We start from the raw sequence: 19,828 nt of genomic DNA, 5'->3' as shown, positions 1-19,828 counted from the left end.
TTCTGATTTACGTGTTGGTCTGGCCTCCTGTTTAATTCTCAGTGTTTCCTCATAAGTAAGAGCAACAAAAGATTTTTCCAAAATCAGGTCTACAAAAGAGATTTCAGTGATTGGCAGTTAGTTACAAGGTTCAGCTCATATGAGAGGTCTCCCAATCATCAGATGAAGAAAGCTAAATCAAGTTTCAAGTTTCAGTTTCAAGTTTATTGTCATGTGCATAAAGAGTGCACATTTAAGCATCTATATACAGGGAAATTCTTGTGCTACAGTTGTACACTCCGACCCAGACACAGTGCAAAAACACTGAACACAGACAAATGACCGTGCAAGGTTATTAATGTGCTTTAAGCATGTGAAAATAATAATAAACTGTAAACACTGTAAACACTGTAAACACTTTAAGCAGTCAGAAAGTGACATAGTGAGACATATTACACATACCCTAAATTATTAATGTACTCTAAGCAGGTAAAAATAATAAACTTTAAACATTGTAAACACTGTAAGCAGTCAAAAGTGACATAGTGGATGACATTACACATATAGTACCCTAAATTATTAATGTACTCTAAGCAGGTAAAAATAATCATAAACTGTAAACACTGTAAACACTGTAAGCAGTCAAAAGTGACAAAGTGGGAGATATTGCACATACTGTACTCTAAATTATTGATGTACTCTAAGCAGGTAAAAATAAAAATAATAGTAAACTGGTTGGAGCTCGCAGCACAGCGGCCATATTCAGCACCATCTTGAATAGATAAATGAATGAACAGCAAGATATTGCGGTGATATATTCGTGATATATTAGTTTTTTTCTTTAAATGAAGAAAAGAAAATTGATCTAAATAAATAAATAAATAAAATTTGAAACATTTGGAAATTTGATCACTGCTTCTGCAGATGTACTATAAGTGCTAGAGGTGTGCTAGAGGTCTCACTGTGGACATTTGTCTCTTTTTAGAACGCTGCTGTGCCTATATCTCATTACTGAGAGGGTCTGTAACATCTTGTGCTGGTGTCTGGTTCACACTGCTGGCAGTGGCAGTGGCAGGCTCTGCATGGCTCACACAGGTTTTTTTCTCATACCTTTCCTGCCCCGCACTGATCCGGGTGTTCCCCACAGCGGTCAGGAGGAGGCAGAGATCAGGTTTGCTGGGAGAGGGCATGCGTTAGTGCCATACCTTTAGATCGGTGCTCTCCAGGCAGTAGGAGATGTACTCTCTGTGGTGCGAGTGTATCTGGTCAATGCAGGAGACTTAAGAGTGCTGTTCTGCTGCAGTATCTTATACCATCATGAAAGTCAGTGGCACCAATTGCTATCAGCTGCTAAAACAGTGTATATATAGGATATATACTTTTCATATCTTCTTGCACCTATGTTATGGAAAGAATGAATAGTTTTTGACCATGATTTTGTTGGTAGACAAATAAAGTAACTGATAGTTAGAGAAATATGATGTTTCCCATTGTGTAGTAATGCAACAAGGCGTTACAAGTTCTGTCAGTACATATTCCTAATACTCCATTAATTTCAAAAGATACATTACTCAAGACAGTGAACTATTAGTTTGTTAGTTTATCAGTCAGCCAGAATTTCGACGTACAAAAGTGGTGCTTTTAGCTTTGGGTTGATCACACAATTCCATTTGCGAAATTGCGCTCTACTTTTTGGCCCTCTGCGTTATCCGTTTAGTGACGTAGGCCATAAACAAAATGGCTGCCTCCAAGAGCGCAATAGGCGCAAGTACTAGTATTTCAAAAGCGGAATACTTAAAGCGCTATTTATCAAACGATGAAGATGGCAAGAAGTCAAAAGACAAGAAAGTTAAGAAAAAACGCCCTAAACTCGCCGGGAAAGGGTAAATAAAATGAAACAATCTATATCGCTGGCTGTAGCAGGTAGAAAGTTAGCCTAGCATGTGAATATTTACAATAACAGTGGTGTTCAGTAGGTGTAGGTGGCGGACCTAAACAAAAATTAGTTTTAAAATGGATTGATAGAGTATTAAACTTTGCAGGATGAAAATTGTTGATGATGACATTGACTGGAGGGAACTGGCTGTGAACAGGGAAGAGAAGGAGAACAAGGATGAAGATGAGGAAGAGGAGGCGCCTGTGGTAACTACCCTGTAGATATGAAGGCTGGTCTGCTACTAGTGGATCTGTTCTTGACTTTATTTATTGATTGATTGATTGATTGATTGATTGGGATAATGCACTTACACCCATCCCTATCTACCAGGTTCAAAACTCAAAGAAAAAAATAGATACACATGGTGCTTCCCAGATCCAGGTCATAGACAGTAGGTGCTGGGAGCATGACCTGAAATCACTTGATGAGAGAGATCTTATGGATTAAATAAGAGTGTAGTGGAATAGAGCTTTGTGTTTTAGAATAAAAAGGATTCCTGGTCTGTTCGCCCTTTGTGTGCCCTTTCTTAGGTTTTCCTAATTACATGGCAGCACCTTATAGAACTAAGCCAAATAAAACTGTTAGGAACACTGAGTTTAACGTCTATGTTAAATTAATTTGTGTTTGAGTTGCATTTATTTTAATTGTTGTTTGTTACTTCAGATTGCAGAAATAATAGACGAGCGTCCAGACGAAGTCAAGCAACTTGAAGTCTTTAGAACTAGTAACAAGTGGAAAGTTCTGGGAGGTGAGACATTAAAGCACGGTTGAATTCTCAATCAAACTTCGCACCTCATCACCAAATCACACCATGCCAGCATTGATTATTTTCCTATAACAAGTGTTATATTATTATATGTTATATTATATGTTTCCTAAGTGTTTTATTCCTTACTTCTACATAAGCTGTGTCCTTACCATTATTAATGTGCATTTTGTCACTTATTTTCCGTGTTGCAGACACAAATGATGAATCCCAAGAAGTCCCGCATTCAGTAACAAGGTAGTTAGGATTAATTTTCTCTAAATATCTTTCATTAGACTGTCAGCAACGAATGTAAATTTTTGAATGTTCTGTATCTCACACTTATTAAAGCTCAGATATCAAGGGGAGTAGACGAACTCGACATGATTCTCCTGATAGTTCTCCAGTACGGAGAGGACGCCACGACTCCCCTGATTTCTCGCCCAAGAGAAAGTCTTGCCACGATTCTCCTGATCTCTCACCCAAAAGAAAGTCTCGCCACGATTCTCCTGATAGTTCTCCAGTACGGAGAGGACGCCACGACTCTCCTGATCTCTCACCCAAGAGGAAGTCTCGCCACGACTCCCCTGATCTCTCACCCAAGAGGAAGTCTCGCCACGACTCCCCTGATCTCTCACCCAAGAGGAAGTCTCGCCACGATGCTCCTGATCTCTCACCCAAGAGGAAGTCTCGCCACGATTCTCCAGATCTTTCACCTCCCAGACACAGAGCAGACACCAAACACAGACGGCATGACTCCTCATCGCCCTCTCCTCCACGAAAAACACAAAAACACCATCATAAAGGTACACAAAGATTTCTCATCCTCATACCTCATCCTCACGTTTGGTGCTTAATAAACATATAGAATATGTTGTGTCTATTTCACAGATTCTCCACAGAGAGAAAAGTCCAAATCGTCTTCAGCTGGACGTGTGCCAGACTTAGACCTGTCCCCACCACGAAGACGCCCTAACGCCAGACGGGACTCCGACTCTGATCTGTCTCCCCCCAGGAAAAGAGTGCAGGGTGGCAGGGGCTCTGATTCTGACCTGTCCCCTCCCAGGAAGAGGCCACAGGATAAGCGTGGATCAGACTCAGATCTCTCTCCTCCTCGAAGAGCTCGTGCTCCTGCTGCACAGACGGTAAGCATGAAGATGCTCAGAATTAATGAGTGCTGTCTATGTGATTACAGGAATGACTACACATGGGTGGATGTCATAATAAGGGTTTAAATGTGATTTTTAGCCCCACCCATTCCCATGTTAGGGAATGGAACATAAGTCAAACTTACATAAAAGTTTACAATACATATATTTTTCCTTATGATAAATCTGTTTTATATGAGTTATTTGATGATAATTAAGAGAGTGTTGTTGATGAGATGATTGACAGATTTGGGGTGGGCTAGAAATGCCAGTCTTGCCGCTTACACACTTTCCAACATGCGCCCAAAGCTTTTACCGAGTCAAAAGCCCAGTGAACTTTGTACCAAAGATTTACAGTGTCTTGATCTGCTGTAAATTTTTATAACTGACTCTCAGGGAGTTCTTTGTAGTTCTTTAAGGTATGATGCTTAAACTAGCTCATTAGCTAGATAACATTAGCAAACTGAAAACACAATGAAGGGAAGATGAAAAATTACCTTGCTTCCTCGATAATATTAATATTAACTTGATATGCATATTAAACTTGCCCAAGTCATATCATCTTGAAATAAATCATGTGAACATCCTGTTCATTTAAGTAGCTAGGTTAGCCAGTCACTGTTTGAGCACAGATAACTTACTGCAGATGAAAATCATGGGAAGCAGCATTTTTTTTCCTCAAAAACTAATTCAAATTTTATGGGTCACATACACAACCACACACAGTACGACGTGCAGTGAAATGCTTTTTTCAACTGTCCGTGACATAAAAACTAGAGTTTACATAAACCGGAATTTACTTCTGTACAGATGAGAAAGGAAAAATATAAAAATATATATAAACACAATGTAAAAATATATAAACAGTATAAAAATGTTGTGTTGACTATAAATGTTGACTGCTATTTAGCAGTATATTTTCAGTTGGTACATTATATTAGCTACTTACTGTATACTTGCATTACTTTCATTAAAATGATGGATTTGCCAGTGTCAGCTAGCTAGCTAGCAAATAGCAGCTCAGTCAGTGCTTGCTCAAAGCTCTAAAACTGGTAAAATGAATATATTTACACAAATTATATAAACGATTCAATTTAGCAACATATTTAACATAATAAATATGCCCTTACCACTTTGAGCTAGTGTCATTTGATGTGTCGTCTTAAGTTTTTGCACTTGTTAAACGTCTGTCACTGTGCACACGCTCAGCATTAAGGAGGGGCGTGTCCACAACCAATATAGGTGAGCGCAAGACTCACTGTCTAGCTCAAATGTTTACCTACCGTGTAAACTTACTCAAGATGGCAACTTTTAATTTGACCAAAAAAAAAGCTTCAAAACGGCGCAATGGGAGTAAATGATACCATGTTGTCCACATACTGTATACAGTGGATTGAAGCTGGATGAACAAATGGAGAGAGTGATGATGAAAGCGCATGTGTACTGATTGATACAGATCTCAACTTAAAGAATTTTTTGTGAGTCAATGGTCAAGCCAGTGAGTCAAGCCTGACAAACAACTGCTAACATCTCACAGATAGTAACAAAAATACAACAAATTAGCACCAGAATTGTTTAGTACATCACAAATATTTCAAGATAAACATATCTAATGTTTCAGGATGGAGTTTTCATTTATTCTTTCTGTAATGTTCTGTTAATTCTTTAATCTGACTGCTTGCAGGGACCTCAAATGTTATCTGGAGGAGCTGCTGGTCTGGTGTCTTCTGAAACCCTGCGGAAAGAGCAGGAGGAAATGCGCAGAAGGGAAAAACACAACCGCCCACTAGAAGGTCTTTTGCTAGAAGCTTTGTATAAGGACTATATTGCAAGTACTGTAGTTCTTATATGAGGTGTAATACCTTAACTGTTGCCTAACCATTGACCTTTATTTCCCCCCAGAGGAGTCCCGTCATGCAGAGACTGTTTTTAGAGATAAAACAGGCAAGAAGCGTGACCTGGAGACCGAGCGTGCCGAGCAGAGCAGGAAAGCGGGGGAGAAGGCAGAGAAGGATGAGAAATATGCACAGTGGGGCAAAGGGTGAGGTTTTTATGGTCTATGGTTAAACAAAGTACTGTGCAAGAAGTCAGTATTTTATTTCTTAAACACTGCTGTTGTAGGAAAATAATCAACAGTGGGGTGGTGTGATGCAGACACAAAGCGGAGTTACTATTACTACCGCAAAGTTGATTCTTTTTCTATAACAGTACCTACTGAAGTGTTTTATTCCTCATAGCAATTTTCCAATGTTTATGATATTTATTTAATATCTAATAAAGAATAATAATATCATAAGTTTAGTCCATTTATAGTAACATTTAATGATGCGAAATATCCATGTAACAAGGCTGCTGTTATAGAAGATCGTGTCATTCTAAATTCTCTCTGTTTCTCTCTCTCTCTCTCTCTCTCTCTCTCTCTCAGACTGGTGCAGAGTCAGATGCAGCAGCAGAACGTGGCTGATGCACTCAGAGAGGCTCAGAAGCCGCTGGCGCGTCACATTGATGACGAAGACTTGGACAAGATGCTGAGAGAGCAGGAGAGAGAGGGAGACCCAATGGCCGCTCTTCTGCGCAAGAAGAAGGAGAAGAATGCGAAAACCAAAGGGGTCAAAGGTGAGGACTGATTAGAGTAATTCAGAGCAGTAAAACCAACAGACAGTAATAAATCCTCAGTTAATATATATATATATATATATATTTATTATGTGTATGTGCATGTCACATGAAAGCACTTTAGGCAGTTTAGCTATAATTATCGTGGTTTCGTTTTTTTCTACCTGTTGATTTCTGCTTGCCACAACAGTTGTTTCTAATCATTTATGTAGGATTGCACTTATTATACTTTGATTTGGTTTTAAAATTTGTATTTTTGTGCTGGGGGTCCCCATACTGACATCCTGCAGTAACCAAGCCGATGCTCTGCAAACTTCTGTACATAAGACATAATTACTTTGTGTCTTATGTTTAAGTGCAAGATCATGTGTTTATGGTATATACCGGTAGATCAGAAATACTCAGAAAAAGAAATTCTGTCTTGCATAGAGGAAAGATCAGTGTACATAATTGAATCTGTATGTCTCAGCTATGATACTAGTTCATCATGTCAGGCCAATATGGGGGTCAGAAGCCATACTTGGTAGTGCATCGGCACGTCCCTTGTTATTTCAGCTTTAAAAATTAAACAACTACAACATTATGTGGACTCTCTGGACTCTGACCTCCACGACTGGTACTGACCACCTCTGGGCTGATGAAGAAACTCTAACTTCTCTTTGTTGTGTAAGCACCTCATTGCTGAACAGGAGCCAATGTCTCAATTCAGTCTTTTTAAAGAAAAAACATTTAGTCTTAGTATTATACTCACCATGGTATTTAAGAATATTTTATGTTTGTCACACTTGACAGCATTTCAACACCTTATACATTACTAATCATATACATTTATTTATTTATTTATTTTTTAAAGAGAGACCTCGTTACAAGGGTCCACCTCCACCCCCAAATCGCTTCAACATCATGCCGGGATATCGCTGGGATGGAGTAGACAGGTACAATCTTTTTGTACAATTTAATTTATGATGTCAGGAATATGTCAGGAATCCTGTTATACCACAGCAAGGTCCAAATATTAGAATTTTCTATTTATTAAAGAACTACTTGCTGTACTTTTTATCCATTTGTAGTTACATTTAATGTTGTGGATCATCCATGAACTGTTAGTTACTGTTAATAATAACGTATTATAACGTATTAGATAATAATGTATTAGGATGAATGGATTAATATAAACCCGTGATTTGAATTTTCTGCTGTTATCGAAAATGAACAACCTTCTAGAATTCAACAGCATTATGGTATAATGTAGTTGATAAGATGATTTAATGTATGTATTGTACATATTTTGAGAAAAAATTTTAACATTTTAAGTGTTCTGGCATATCCAAGAATACAGAAGGCTGGTGCTCTTTTTTTTATACTTTAAACGTTTAATTTCCTGGTGTTTAGGTCCAATGGGTATGAGCAGAAGCGCTTCACCAGAATGGCAGATAAGAAAGCTGTGCAAGAGGAAGCATACAAATGGAGTGTGGAGGACATGTAGACACACATCAGGACATCTGTGTGTGTGTGTGAGCGTGTGTGTGTGTGTGAGCGTGTGTGTGTGTGTGTGAGCGTGTGTGTGTGTGTGTGAGCGTGTGTGTGTGTGTGTGAGCGTGTGTGTGTGTGAGCGTGTGTGTGTGTGAGCGTGTGTGTGTGTGAGCGTGTGTGTGAGCGTGTGTGTGTGTGTGAGCGTGTGTGTGAGCGTGAGCGTGTGTGTGTGTGTGAGCGTGTGTGTGTGTGTGAGCGTGTGTGTGTGTGTGAGCGTGTGCGTGTGTGTGAGAGCGTGCATGCGTGTGTGCATGCATGTTGCTCTAATTCACCAGCATGGACCAGGTTGTCTGAATGGACCTTCTGATGAAAATGTCATTAGTGTTATCAACCAAGATGATCGACCAAACTACATGCAGTACATTTTGTGAGTTTTAAAGACTTCAGCAGTTGTATATGTGTATCTGGTTTACTTTGTGAGGTTTATTAAATGTTGTGATTTCTTAACGTCTTATGTCAAATGATTGGTAGGAAATGATCAGTTCAAGTCACCACATCATGTGTACTTAACACCTATGGTGTTTACTGAAGGATCTTTGTCTTGGTAAATATAATAGAGGGTAACTCTGTTTAAGCAGAAGAGGGTGCTCTTCACTAAATATTGTACTGTTATCGCCTACTCATTGTCTAGTTACGTATAAGATGTTTGACCTTTGTGTTCTATTCGCTACTTGTTCTTGCAGCTAAGAAAATAACATTTGAAACAACCAAACTTGAATGCATCTAGGTTTCAGTACAAATGCAAAATGGAGGCAATGTAACATAGTGATTTGACCTATTTATTTTATTTTTGTTAAAATTGTTAGGTGCCAACTGATAGTTCACAAATTTTTGTAATCCTTTTTTTTTTTCTTCAGTCAAAATGACCAGAACATGAAGACAGGGTATAGCAGATGCACCAAAAATAAATTTGTCCTTTTTTATGTTCAATAGAGAATATGAGCCAATCACATAAAGTTTCACACTGGGGAAAAATAATAATATGATTTCATTTTGACCCTAACAGAACACATGGGTGGTTTTGGGGAAAAATATAATATACACAATTGTTCGCCCCAAATGTATCTGACCAACCAAGATATGATGTGTGATGTAAATCCATGCATTCACATGTAGATCTTCAGGGATGTCACACATTCACTTGTTTATGTGGTTTAGGACACAGTGTGACTTAACGTAATCTATAAACATGAACAAAACTTAATGATGTAGCCCTCTTAGACAGTTGGAATCACAATTTTCTTCAGGATACTTTGGTATCATTCCACAATCAAGGCTTTGCCTCCAAAAGTTTGTGATTTAAATATTATAATATAATCCACTTTGCACTTACAATTGTAAATATGAACTGTCTGTTTTACCACATACTTTACAAATGCATTTTATGAGTGAATAAATGATTAATAATGATGTTTGAAGCAGGTATAAGAAAATGATGGCATGGTACAAGATGAAAGATTTGGGGTTAACAAAGATTTCCATTACTTACAGTACAATAGGCTTATAGCTTCAATGAAAAATTAAGATGCAAACTTCAAACAATAAATATTTCTGATTGACTACATTTAGAGTAAAGGGGAAAATTGTGTTAGTTAGTTTTTTGCCCAAGCATGCCTTTAAGTGTGCTAGGTCTGATGGTGATTTTGGCAAAGCAGCAGTGGGGAGTGGTCCAGTTTCTTCATTCTGTGGTTCTGCTGATGGGGAACCTTGACGTATTCAGATCATCTACCGCTGACTGAAGAAACTGAGCTGGAAGCCTCAACACATTAATGACAAAGAAGAACATAAGGTCAAGCTTGAGTACCATAAATAGGCAAAAAGATAAAACATCAAGGAATGCACATACCATTTTTGTAGCGGTACACGGTTTGGGTGCCTTCTCAGTAAGTGACAATTGCTCCTTCATTTGAGCCAGAAGAGGACGAGAGTGAAGAGAGATGTCCCATCCTGGGTAGGTCTCCATTTGGACTGTTTTAAAGTCAGTCCTACAAGACAGCAGTTTATTGCTTCTTTTTTTCTTTTGAAATGAGCAAAGTATAAAATAGACATAATTCTAGTCAAATGTAAATATGTGCCTAAATATTGTCCTATCCAGCATATGGGTGACTTCTTGCCTCAGTGCTGGGTTGACAGCAAGGTTATCAGGGCGGGGCAGGGCTTGAAGTCTCCTCCCGTAAATGCACTGGGGTTGGACGAAGCTCTGTTGGTAGTGTGTTTGGTAGTGTGTTGTTGGAGTCCTCTCACGTCTTACTGGACTTTTTCTCATCATCATCAATGGATCACTGTGCAAAGCCTGAGCTCGATAAGCCTCTTGGTTGGTTGTTATGTAGCTTTGATCCCCTGCAGTGGTGGTTAATTCAGGGGTGAATTAGAGATGTTGGCCAGCCACAAGGTGTGTCTGGTCCATACACCAGTAAAACAAAGCAGTGCATTGATACACTGGACTTCATTTATCAATCTTATAGTAAAGTTGTGTGTAAATGTTTTTGTAGGCCAAACTAAACTAAAAGTTCCAGCCAGGTTTACAAAAGTTTCAGTAACGCTGATTTTCTTCGTACTCAAATGCGTATATACCAATCACCTGTAAATTACCGAGCTTATTCAAGGCACAGCTGATTTACTTACAGGGATGCCCACAAAAGTCCATGAAAGGCAATGCACACAGAAAACCACAAACTGACAATCAAATGGCAAGAGCGTAGCAAGAGCGACAGAGTAATCCACGTATAAAATTGGAACTCATCACCAATTATGCTACTTGAAGACAATCTACTGAAGTTCACATTAGTGAGTCTCCTTATGCGTATATATAGTTCCACAAACTTAGGATCTTGTAGGATACAAACATTTTTTTCTGAACTAATTGGATTTTCATGAAGACCAAATTTCTTGTGGAAATGCCCTAGATAACAATTTACAAATAAATTTGTTCATATTCAACTTGATAAATGAGGCCTATTGTGCATATGTTTAATACAGGAATCTGCCTTACCCTCCAGAATCAGACTGCACTTCAGCATCTTCTTTGGTTCAATCTTGGCATAGGGTTTGGGGCCAAAAGCTATTTCTGTCGTTGTTACCATCTTCTCATGCTTATCTGGGTAAAGCAATAAACCTGCCAGGAAAATAAGACATTCAGAATGAGTTCATTATATTATATTATATTATATTATATTATATTATATTATATTATATTATATTATATTATATTATATTATATTATATTATATTATATTATATTATATTATATTAATAGCAATCATTACTGTCACTGTGCTCTAAAATACTTTTGCTAACAACAAGTGACTATGTAAAGAAATAATATAGCTAAAAATTAAACGTATACACTTTTGCAATTGCTAAGACATTTGGAGACAGACCCTTCTTTAGTTTTGTGCTGAAAGTAGCAAAGTAATGGAAGTCTATCTCATCTATAATCCTTTCTATAAACGGAATTATTTTGAGTCAAATGGTGCTAAGCAAGGAAACTTAGCTACAAGTTTAGCATTGTTCAAGCAGCATTTTTGGCTTAGTAATACCATTTATACAGATATTATTTCATAAATTAGCATTAAAAACATTTTTTTTTAAAATTACCTATATAAATTAAACTTTATTATTATCTGAATCCTATCATTATATACAGTTATTCCTATATGTATAATTCCTAGCAAGGAGTGCCAATGAACTATTTGCTGAGGAAGAAAGTGATTTGGCTTTAAGTTATTCTTATGGCTACACCGGTTTTTAACTCTGCAACAGTCTTTTGAGTTAACAGTTAACTGTCATACACTGTCAGAAAGCACAAGAGATTTTTAGTTTGGGGTTAATGTGTAGTTATTTAGCTATGCAGTCTGCTTGTCTCCCTTGATTGTTAGCGAAATTAGCACTGCAGCTCTAGGGCAAAACTACAAACTCATTTTGGCTACGGTGACTAGATTTAAGGTAAATTGTGTAAACTAAAACTGTGTAAACTGGCCAAAATATTGCTTTAATTTAAATTGAATTTCATCTTATTTTTGTTTGTCATATTTTTGTTTTGCATTGTTTACCTGCCACAGCAGGAAGTTCCCCCACCTGAGGGAATGCTTGCAAGGGCTTTATCCTTTGACCGTTCTTAAGATGCAGCAATCCAACTCGGAAATCATGAGCAGGGGGAGGAAGTGGGCATAACATCTTTGCAAGTGGCCTTTTCTGTGTGGCCATTACTCTTTCTCTGCACTAAAGAGATAAAATAAATTGGTTAGAACACATTTACCATGTAGAGTATGCTGTCTGTAGTTACTGGGTTGCCATGGTACATCTGAAATCGCTCCCTACTTGCCATATAGTGCATAATTTGGATGTTAGCCATTTTGTAGTGTTGCCCAAATACTCAGTGAATAGTAATGTCTGGATACTACTACAACATTACTCTTAGTGCACTGTATATCCACTTTCACACTCAAGTACCACAGCGATTTATTTCAGCTTGAAATTTACTTAATGGTACAAGATGGCAGAGGACCGTCTGTCGGAGCGCGCATCTTTTCTATAGAAATTTCTGTAAAACATGTTGTTTAATGACGGCTAAAGCCAACACATAGAGTATTTGTTAGCCACATCTTTAACAGGGGTGAACAAGTCACTAGCCCAAACTCCCAGAACAAGAAGATTACATGTGCGGGTTATTAGTTTTATTCAGAGTTCACAGAGACAGAAACCTTACTTGGTATTGTCTTTCTAAAAACAAAAGATTTTTTTGGTATGTATATTTAAAGAAAACATCGATGCTGTAACATGAATGCTACTCGTTCTGAATCCCACTGCTTGCCTCACTATATAATACTGTATATCAGCTTTTACTAGTCAGATTTGTTAGCATGTACAGATGACATAAACAAAAACATACAGGTATGTGGAAACTGACACAAACAAATAAAGTACAGTGTAAAGCTGTTGAACTCTCTTGCTAGCACCACATGCAGCCGAACATTCGTCAGCGAACATTGCTGGCGTTTTATCAAGACTGCAATGATGTGCTACCTCAGACACTTTCTTATAAAAGGATAACAACTACAGCCAAATCAGCTCCTACACAGAATTTATATACTCAATTGTGTATGTATTAATGCACTAGCTAATTAGCTCACCATGCTTGATTACTTTATGCTAGCTACCATTTTTAGTCTAGAAATTTATGTTTCTAGGCAAGCATATTAGAGCTTTTACTGGCTAGCTACCGAATTTATGGTTTGTCCATCCCTGATTTAATACAGAAAATCACTTTTAAAATATCTCTATTTTGATAGTTTCAGCTATAATTTGAAGCTAATTGAGGCTGCTGCTGTGCAGTAAACCCTATGTTTATGTAACAGTGGCTCAAGATAATGCATTTCTGAAGTAAATGTTGTCTGAATTTGGTCTGGTGACTTCCTTACTGCTGCTCTATATAATAATGTGTATAAAACATTTTATATAGTGAATTCAGACACAGCTATATATTCCTGAGAAAATCATGTTGTTCAAAAACATCTTTGCATTTAAAGTGACTACGAGAAGATTAAAAGCATGATTAATGAACCATTCAGACATGTAATACATGTCTGTGGAATAAGTCTTAAAATAGGTCAATAGTCCTGAGTAACCTTTATCTAACTTTATATATTGTTATTATTGCAAATAAATGCTTACCTTCAGTGTGATTGCTTACTAATCACGGAAATTCTATGATTGTTCTAGTAGATCCTCCAGTCAAGCAATGTAGCAACTCTGTTTTTCTCACATTCTCTCAACAGGCTTGATAGAAATCCGCTGTAAGCCTTAGTTGATGGTGGTTGCCATGGCTGGCCTATTCTTTTCAAAAGCCTTCTGAGTGAAGGAATCAGCTCAAGAACAATAAGACCCACAGCAGTGATTGACACCAAGTTACTAACTATAATGGAGTTTTATTTTAGTGGGAATTTAATGTTCCATATGACATGCACAGTCACTTAACTAAGACGTGCTATGGTGTGACACTCTGCATAACATAATATACCATAAAATAGAATGACGCTCTGCCACTACTTAAATCCCAATACACATATTTGTCACAAATCACTAATCTATATTCTAAGTAAGAATCATCATATTTCTTTGGGCAATTTTTGTTGCTTTTTAATTGGAATTCAACATAATTCCAACACCTGCTACTAGAAATTTCTGTGTGATTGTAGCAAAACTGGTGTGTAGCAAAAGTCTTCTGCTTAAAGTCAAAAGCATACAGTATATTCACAATAATTAAAAAGAGGGATAAAAAGGCGGCTCATATCTATGTGGCTAGCAGGGCTAAAGAAAGAAGAAAAAGGAAAAAGAAAAATAATATAAGGTTTCATTTAGGGCATCCATGTCATCTTATTTGTGGCAATCAAATGTTTTAAAGAGGATTATTTTTTAAACCGAGTACAATAGCACCACCAGTGTTCATAAGAAAACCACAGAGAATCATATAAAGTGGGACTGCTGGCTAGGTACAGCGATTCTAGCACTGTAGAGACAAACAGCCAATCAGTGACAGTGTGTGTGTGTGTGTGTGTGTGTGTGAGATCATTTACCCCAATATTATTTATATTTACAGCATTTAACAAATGCAATTTACAGATGATGATGATGACTACTACTACTACTACTACTACTATTATTATTATTTTTATCATTATTATTATTATTATTATTATTATGCATTGGCTTAAACAGCTGTATTGGTTTAAACAGCTGCACTGGCTGCCCTGTCTTTTATAGTTGATTTTACGATACATTTTCTGCAAATGCTTTCATTATTATTATTATTATTATTATTATTATTATTATTATTATTATTATAGCCCTCTTTTGGCAAATATGCTGCCAATTTTTGTATATTTGTCCCGTGTTTTGATGTAAATTTGCAATTACTTTATATTAATGGTCCATTCTATTTATCCCAACATATGATTATAACCTGCCCAGGAGTCCAAGAATATTTCAGCCTTGAGGGTTTTATTTCTGTTTATTTCAGCTTTTATTTTTGTCTGCATTAAATGGTCAGTCATGTGATTACATCGGTATGTTTGCAACACTTCTATTACATTTGTTCATGATTTAAAAAAAAAAAAAGTTGTTTGATAAAATACTGGAAGCTGCTGGAAGAAAGGCAAAGAGAACACAGAAATAATCATCTGAAATCATGGCGATATCTTAAGAGAGATCTTAATTAGGTAAAACACTGAAACTGCTTTATTTTTTTTGAATATTTATGAAGGGAATAGCAGGAAGCCGGCGAATGTGCTATCAGCATCTTTACTCATGATCTGACTTGATTTAGTGCACACGGACAGACCCACAGTGTCCCCTGGCCTCAGGTCCAGGACCACAGACCCAGAGGTCAGCAGCACTCCTTGAGAAAAATCACAGACGTTGAATACGATTGTCTCCTCCTTCTTAATACACAGGCAAGCGGTCTGCAATGCAGACACATGGTACACGAAGTAATAAATGCCTGACTGTTTGGCTGTGAAAACACCTTCACTCAGGTTATCACCAGCCTTCTCAGGAGAGACCGAGTCTTCAAATTCAACGATTTTATTTTGGCTTATACCTGTTCTGGAAGTACTCCTTCTTTTATTAGAGAAAAATGAAGGACTAACATCTGATATTGTCTGAAAAGCTCCCTTTGGACCCTTTGGACCCTTTGGTCCTGGTGCACCAGGTTCCCCTTCATCCCCCTTGAGGCCAGGTCTGCCCGGGCGTCCAGAAACACCCGGTTCACCCTTGGCTCCCTTCAACGGCTGCGTGTCTTCACCTGCATATAAATAGATATCAGTCACATAGAGTTTAATTTTTTGTGTACTTTTCATGACATTGTATGTTTCTTGAGCTGAGACAGTTCTCTGTTTAGCCAAAGCAAAACAGCAAACAGCAGAAAATATCTATATTATTATGTTATCGTAACATATTCATAAATATTACTATAATACTATTCTATTCTATTCTATTCTATTCTATCTTTTTTAAAAAATTGACATGATAAATTATTACACTGTTTAGGTTTAAGACATAAAGAGTTTGTCCATAGTGTCTTTAAATACTGTTTTAAAGTTTAACAATAAAAGTAGGATTTTTTAAGTAAGATCTTTTTACCAGGATCTCCTTTTTCCCCCTTTGGTCCATTATGTCCATTAGTACCAGGAGTTCCTGGGATGCCTGGCACACCAGGGTACCCCGTGTAGCTGTCACATTTGTCTGAGACAGAGGGGGTCACAACCCACAGCAAAACGCTGACCGGTAGAAAGACAAACACTGACAAGGATACCTGCAATTAAAAAAAATACTACTACTACTACTACGAATAATAATAATAATAATATGAATTAAACTATTTTTGAACAAACCTTGTGCTGATCAACTAGTAAAACATTTTCTTATTATTATTCTTATATATACAGTATAAAGAATTTTGTCAGATATCTTACCATTGTTCCAAGAAATGTTTGCACCGTGCTTGAAAAATCAGTGACAACCTCAAGAGTGAGAGACAAAAAATAATCATTTCCCACCAGAATGGATTCCAGTTTTCATTTCTCTCTTTCAAATGGAGAACATCAGTATTGCACAACATGGACAAGGAAGTAATAAAATGCACATTCAGCGTGTATCAGTGCAGGATTGAGTAATATCTAAAATAGATTTTTAAAAAAAGTTTTTTTTTTTTGTTTTGTTTTTTTTTTGCTTGCATTAGCAAATTACAGCAAAACATAGACATTAAAAAGAACATCTTGTGCAGAAAACATTACAAGATTAGCAGAATTTAGCAGACACCTTGTATTATATTGTATTAAATGGTAATGGTTAATGCTAATAGTTAAAACAAAATTTTTATAAAGTTATATTTGCATTAATTAATGCAATTTGCATTAATGCAATAAAGCTACCTTTTTTTTTTTTTTTTTTTAAAGAAAAAGGTTTTTCAAGAGTTTTTAGCATCCTTGTTCTCCTTGGGATCTCTTGTAGGTTCTACATAGAACCTTTAAGGGTTCCCCAAGAGGGACAACTGAAGAACACTTAGAAGGGTGTTAGAATTTAATCTTTTTTATTTTTTGACAGAATCATGTTCTGCCATTACTGTCCCTATTTTGTGGTTATTTTACAGTTATGTGTGTATTGGTGCCATTTATAACATCCAAGAGCCAGAGGATATAACTTTATATACACTTTATAAGTTTATATACACTTTAAGTGTACTTTAATGGTTTGTTTAATAGCTAGGGGTTCTTAACTTCCAGAAATCACTGTTCTACCTAAAGGAAAGGGTTCTTTAAGAGTTCCTTAAAAGTTTATTGGATAATTAGTGGTTTTAGCTTCCCGTCTTAATGTTCTGTTAATGGGTTCTACCCAGAGCCGTTTCTCATAACACTCTGTTGTTCAAACACAAAATTTTATGCTTATTTTATGGTTATGTGTGAAATCAACGAGATGGCAAACAGTGCTGTTCAAATGTACACCATTATAAAATGGTTCTTCAAGAGTTCTCTGAGGGTTTATTGGATAATTAGGGGTTCATAGCTTCCAAAACTGGCTCTACCTGGAATGCTTTCTGATAGGAAAACACTCTAAGGGTTGTATATAGTACCTTTAAGGGTTATCCCTGGAAAGGCCAAACAAAGAGGGCTCTAAATATTATAATATTGTATATATTTAGGCAATGAAAACAAAAGTACCATGTTTTAATCCAGTAGCATTTTATTAGAGGCAAAGAAATCAGAAATACATTTTGTGCTGTTGATTGTACAAATCTTGATTGTGAATGTAAAACTTGATGTAATCTGGTGTGTTTCGTGTAACACAAGAGAAACCCTCAGTGTGTATAAAGCAGGAAACCAGAGAAGACACTGTTGCTTTTATCTCCAGCTGCGTACATGCCATTTACCCTATCATTAGTCTCCAACCAGACTTCACTATTGTGCTGCAGGTACACAGCAAATCCCCCTGAACTTACGTTCAACTCATCTTGACTGTGGTCACAGAAGTTAGCCTTTTTCTCTCCATTCACCATGAGCTTAACACAAAGTGTCTTTCTAAAGGAAGTTGCATGGTACACAAAATAGTAGGTACCAGGGATGTGACACACAAATTTACCCTCGTTAACATTAAAATGCCCATTGACATTGGTGATGACTCTTTGGAAGATGATTGGGGTAGCAGATACTGGATTTGCTGAGGTTTCACGAGATACACAGAAAGCAGAATGTGGTTTAGAGTCGCTTGGATCTCCTTCATCCCCAGGTGGACCCTGTGGTCCTGGTGGGCCAAGATTGCCAGGGCTACCCCTCTTTCCTGGAGCACCTTTGATGCCAGGTTCCCCCTTTTGCCCTTTGATCTCTTTATCCACCAGGTCCAATGTGTGACCTGTTGAGATAAATACACTTAAATAAACCACATACTTCAATAAAATAAATTAACACACCTTAATGTACTATCACGTTTATAAATTAGCATTCCTACAAAAAAGGCCACTTATATGTAGCTGATATCTAGTGTACTCCGATGTGTATAGTTTGTGGTTCAATCAAAACAAGGGTTCCATTTGGTGATCTAAAGTTCTTCAGTTTGTCCCTCAATGGGAACCCTAAAAGTTCTTCAACACTAAAACAAAGGGTTTCCCTTTCAGAAAGAGTTCAAAGTAGAAATGCTTTAGAAAGCTGGAAGTCTTGAACATTCAAAAAACATTTTTTGAACTTTTTTTTATATGAAACCTTAAAGGTTCTAAGTGGAAATGTATAACAGAGGATTTCTATTTCAGAAACAGTTCAGATTAGAACCCCTTTAAAACCCCTAAAGCATTCAGAAATCCCTTGGAACCCACTTCCTAATATATGCAACCCTTAAAGTAATGGACTAAATTCTTTCGGCTCACTTCAGGGTTTTTTTTTTTTTTACTTTTTATTTACTTTTTGTTTATGGTACTATAGAATTGAAGTGCTTTATTACAGTTTCTTTTCACTAGTCATTTACATTACAGTCCTCCATGAGTGTTGAATTCTTTTTTTAAAAAAAAAAAAACCTAACCTAATGCAACTGCATTAAAAACAAGAGGATATAAGAATTCGTATTAACAGATTAAACATGACATGTTGAGGAACTCTTGAGGATCAAACAACCATAAAGAACTAAACAAAATGTACAACTAAAGAACGTATTACATACCTGCCTCGCCTTTCTCCCCCTTCACACCATCCCTGCCATCATGACCAGGAATTCCGGGAATACCTGGCAGTCCATGTGTTCCTGCTTTACATGTGTCTTGAGTGGCAACAGGGCAAAGCCACACTGCCAACAGAGCTCCGAATATAAGCCTATGGTTAAACATGGCTAATGCAGAACATCAGGTTGTACTTGCCCGTGTGAGTCTAAGCTTCGAAGAGTCTAAGTCACTGAAATGTTTTTTCAATCACATGAAATGTTCTGTGTTCCTCTTTTCAAAACTGCGCTGCAAAAAGCACCGCCTTTACATCACTACTCAGACCTAGTGCTTGTAGTGTCAATTACACATTGTGCGTGAACACCAGTGAATTGGTTACATTAATGCTCTTGACCAGTGTATTATTATAAGACTAATGTATTAGTCTTTGTGAGCAAAATGTTCAGCTCAAAAATTCTTTAATAAAGGTTTCTGAACTTATACAGGGGTTGCATGAGTATTCAACCCCTTTTCTACATTTTGTGTGTTACAAACTTTTTTTAATAGCTCCTTTTTTTAATAGCTCCTCTTTTAGGAGGTTGCATGTTACTGTTAGTTTAAGTATATCCTGTCACTTACTCTGTGGCCTCTCAGGCTCTGGTGTATTTATATTGAGATCATTAAGCATTTTAATT

At 37.0% G+C, this 19,828-nt stretch overlaps 4 protein-coding genes across 5 annotated transcripts; 1 reads left to right on the top strand and 3 right to left on the bottom strand.

Moving 5' to 3' along the window:
* The first annotated feature begins 1,677 nt into the window (after window positions 1-1,677).
* bud13 (BUD13 homolog) lies at window positions 1,678-8,404 on the top strand. Of its 2 annotated transcripts, XM_053240429.1 has the most exons (12): window positions 1,678-1,862; window positions 2,022-2,121; window positions 2,579-2,663; window positions 2,876-2,918; window positions 3,012-3,466; window positions 3,552-3,805; window positions 5,493-5,601; window positions 5,711-5,849; window positions 6,234-6,424; window positions 7,278-7,359; window positions 7,817-7,939; window positions 8,020-8,404. In XM_053240429.1, exons 1-11 carry the CDS (start codon window positions 1,717-1,719, stop codon window positions 7,908-7,910), a joined length of 1,698 nt encoding a protein of 565 aa, XP_053096404.1. In that variant the 5' UTR covers window positions 1,678-1,716; the 3' UTR covers window positions 7,911-7,939; window positions 8,020-8,404. The 2 variants fall into 2 exon arrangements, with proteins under 2 accessions (XP_053096404.1, XP_034167417.2); XM_034311526.2 differs by having other exon boundaries at window positions 1,682-1,862; window positions 7,817-8,404.
* A 334-nt stretch (window positions 8,405-8,738) lies between these two features.
* Window positions 8,739-13,836, bottom strand: si:dkeyp-69c1.9 (uncharacterized). The gene is made up of 6 exons (XM_053240430.1): window positions 13,631-13,836; window positions 12,010-12,178; window positions 10,950-11,072; window positions 10,072-10,297; window positions 9,804-9,942; window positions 8,739-9,714 (listed from the first exon to the last, which is right to left on the bottom strand). Exons 2-6 carry the CDS (start codon window positions 12,161-12,163, stop codon window positions 9,679-9,681), a joined length of 678 nt encoding a protein of 225 aa, XP_053096405.1. The 5' UTR covers window positions 12,164-12,178; window positions 13,631-13,836; the 3' UTR covers window positions 8,739-9,678.
* Window positions 13,837-14,947: 1,111 nt separating this feature from the next.
* Window positions 14,948-16,555, bottom strand: c1qb (complement component 1, q subcomponent, B chain). Its single transcript, XM_026938468.3, has 3 exons — window positions 16,429-16,555; window positions 16,097-16,268; window positions 14,948-15,758 (listed from the first exon to the last, which is right to left on the bottom strand). Exons 1-3 carry the CDS (start codon window positions 16,429-16,431, stop codon window positions 15,211-15,213), a joined length of 723 nt encoding a protein of 240 aa, XP_026794269.2. The 5' UTR covers window positions 16,432-16,555; the 3' UTR covers window positions 14,948-15,210.
* A 1,122-nt stretch (window positions 16,556-17,677) lies between these two features.
* Window positions 17,678-19,407, bottom strand: c1qc (complement component 1, q subcomponent, C chain). The gene is made up of 2 exons (XM_026938410.3): window positions 19,160-19,407; window positions 17,678-18,361 (listed from the first exon to the last, which is right to left on the bottom strand). The coding sequence occupies exons 1-2, from the start codon at window positions 19,320-19,322 to the stop codon at window positions 17,811-17,813; spliced, it is 714 nt and encodes a 237-aa protein (XP_026794211.2). The 5' UTR covers window positions 19,323-19,407; the 3' UTR covers window positions 17,678-17,810.
* Between the last annotated feature and the right edge of the window lie 421 nt (window positions 19,408-19,828).

This window comes from Pangasianodon hypophthalmus, chromosome 15 (genome assembly GCF_027358585.1).
Source record: "Pangasianodon hypophthalmus isolate fPanHyp1 chromosome 15, fPanHyp1.pri, whole genome shotgun sequence".
Taxonomy (NCBI): Eukaryota; Metazoa; Chordata; class Actinopteri; order Siluriformes; family Pangasiidae; genus Pangasianodon; species Pangasianodon hypophthalmus.
The sequence above is the reverse complement of the archived record's forward strand: the minus strand, read 5'-3'. Positions and strand labels throughout refer to the sequence as shown.

Coding starts and splice junctions, on each gene's coding strand:
- bud13 (XM_053240429.1), top strand. CDS start 1,717: ATGGCTGCCTCCAAGAGCGCAATAGGCGCAAGTACTAGTATTTCAAAA. Junction 3,467..3,551: donor ACAAAAACACCATCATAAAG/GTACACAAAGAT, acceptor TCTATTTCACAG/ATTCTCCACAGAGAGAAAAG. Junction 3,806..5,492: donor GTGCTCCTGCTGCACAGACG/GTAAGCATGAAG, acceptor GACTGCTTGCAG/GGACCTCAAATGTTATCTGG.
- si:dkeyp-69c1.9 (XM_053240430.1), bottom strand. CDS start 12,163: ATGGCCACACAGAAAAGGCCACTTGCAAAGATGTTATGCCCACTTCCT. Junction 11,073..12,009: donor GGAACTTCCTGCTGTGGCAG/GTAAACAATGCA, acceptor TTTTCCTGGCAG/GTTTATTGCTTTACCCAGAT. Junction 9,943..10,071: donor GCTGTCAACCCAGCACTGAG/GCAAGAAGTCAC, acceptor GCTGTCTTGTAG/GACTGACTTTAAAACAGTCC.
- c1qb (XM_026938468.3), bottom strand. Junction 15,759..16,096: donor GGGGGAAAAAGGAGATCCTG/GTAAAAAGATCT, acceptor ATTTATATGCAG/GTGAAGACACGCAGCCGTTG.
- c1qc (XM_026938410.3), bottom strand. CDS start 19,322: ATGTTTAACCATAGGCTTATATTCGGAGCTCTGTTGGCAGTGTGGCTT. Junction 18,362..19,159: donor GGGGGAGAAAGGCGAGGCAG/GTATGTAATACG, acceptor TTATCTCAACAG/GTCACACATTGGACCTGGTG.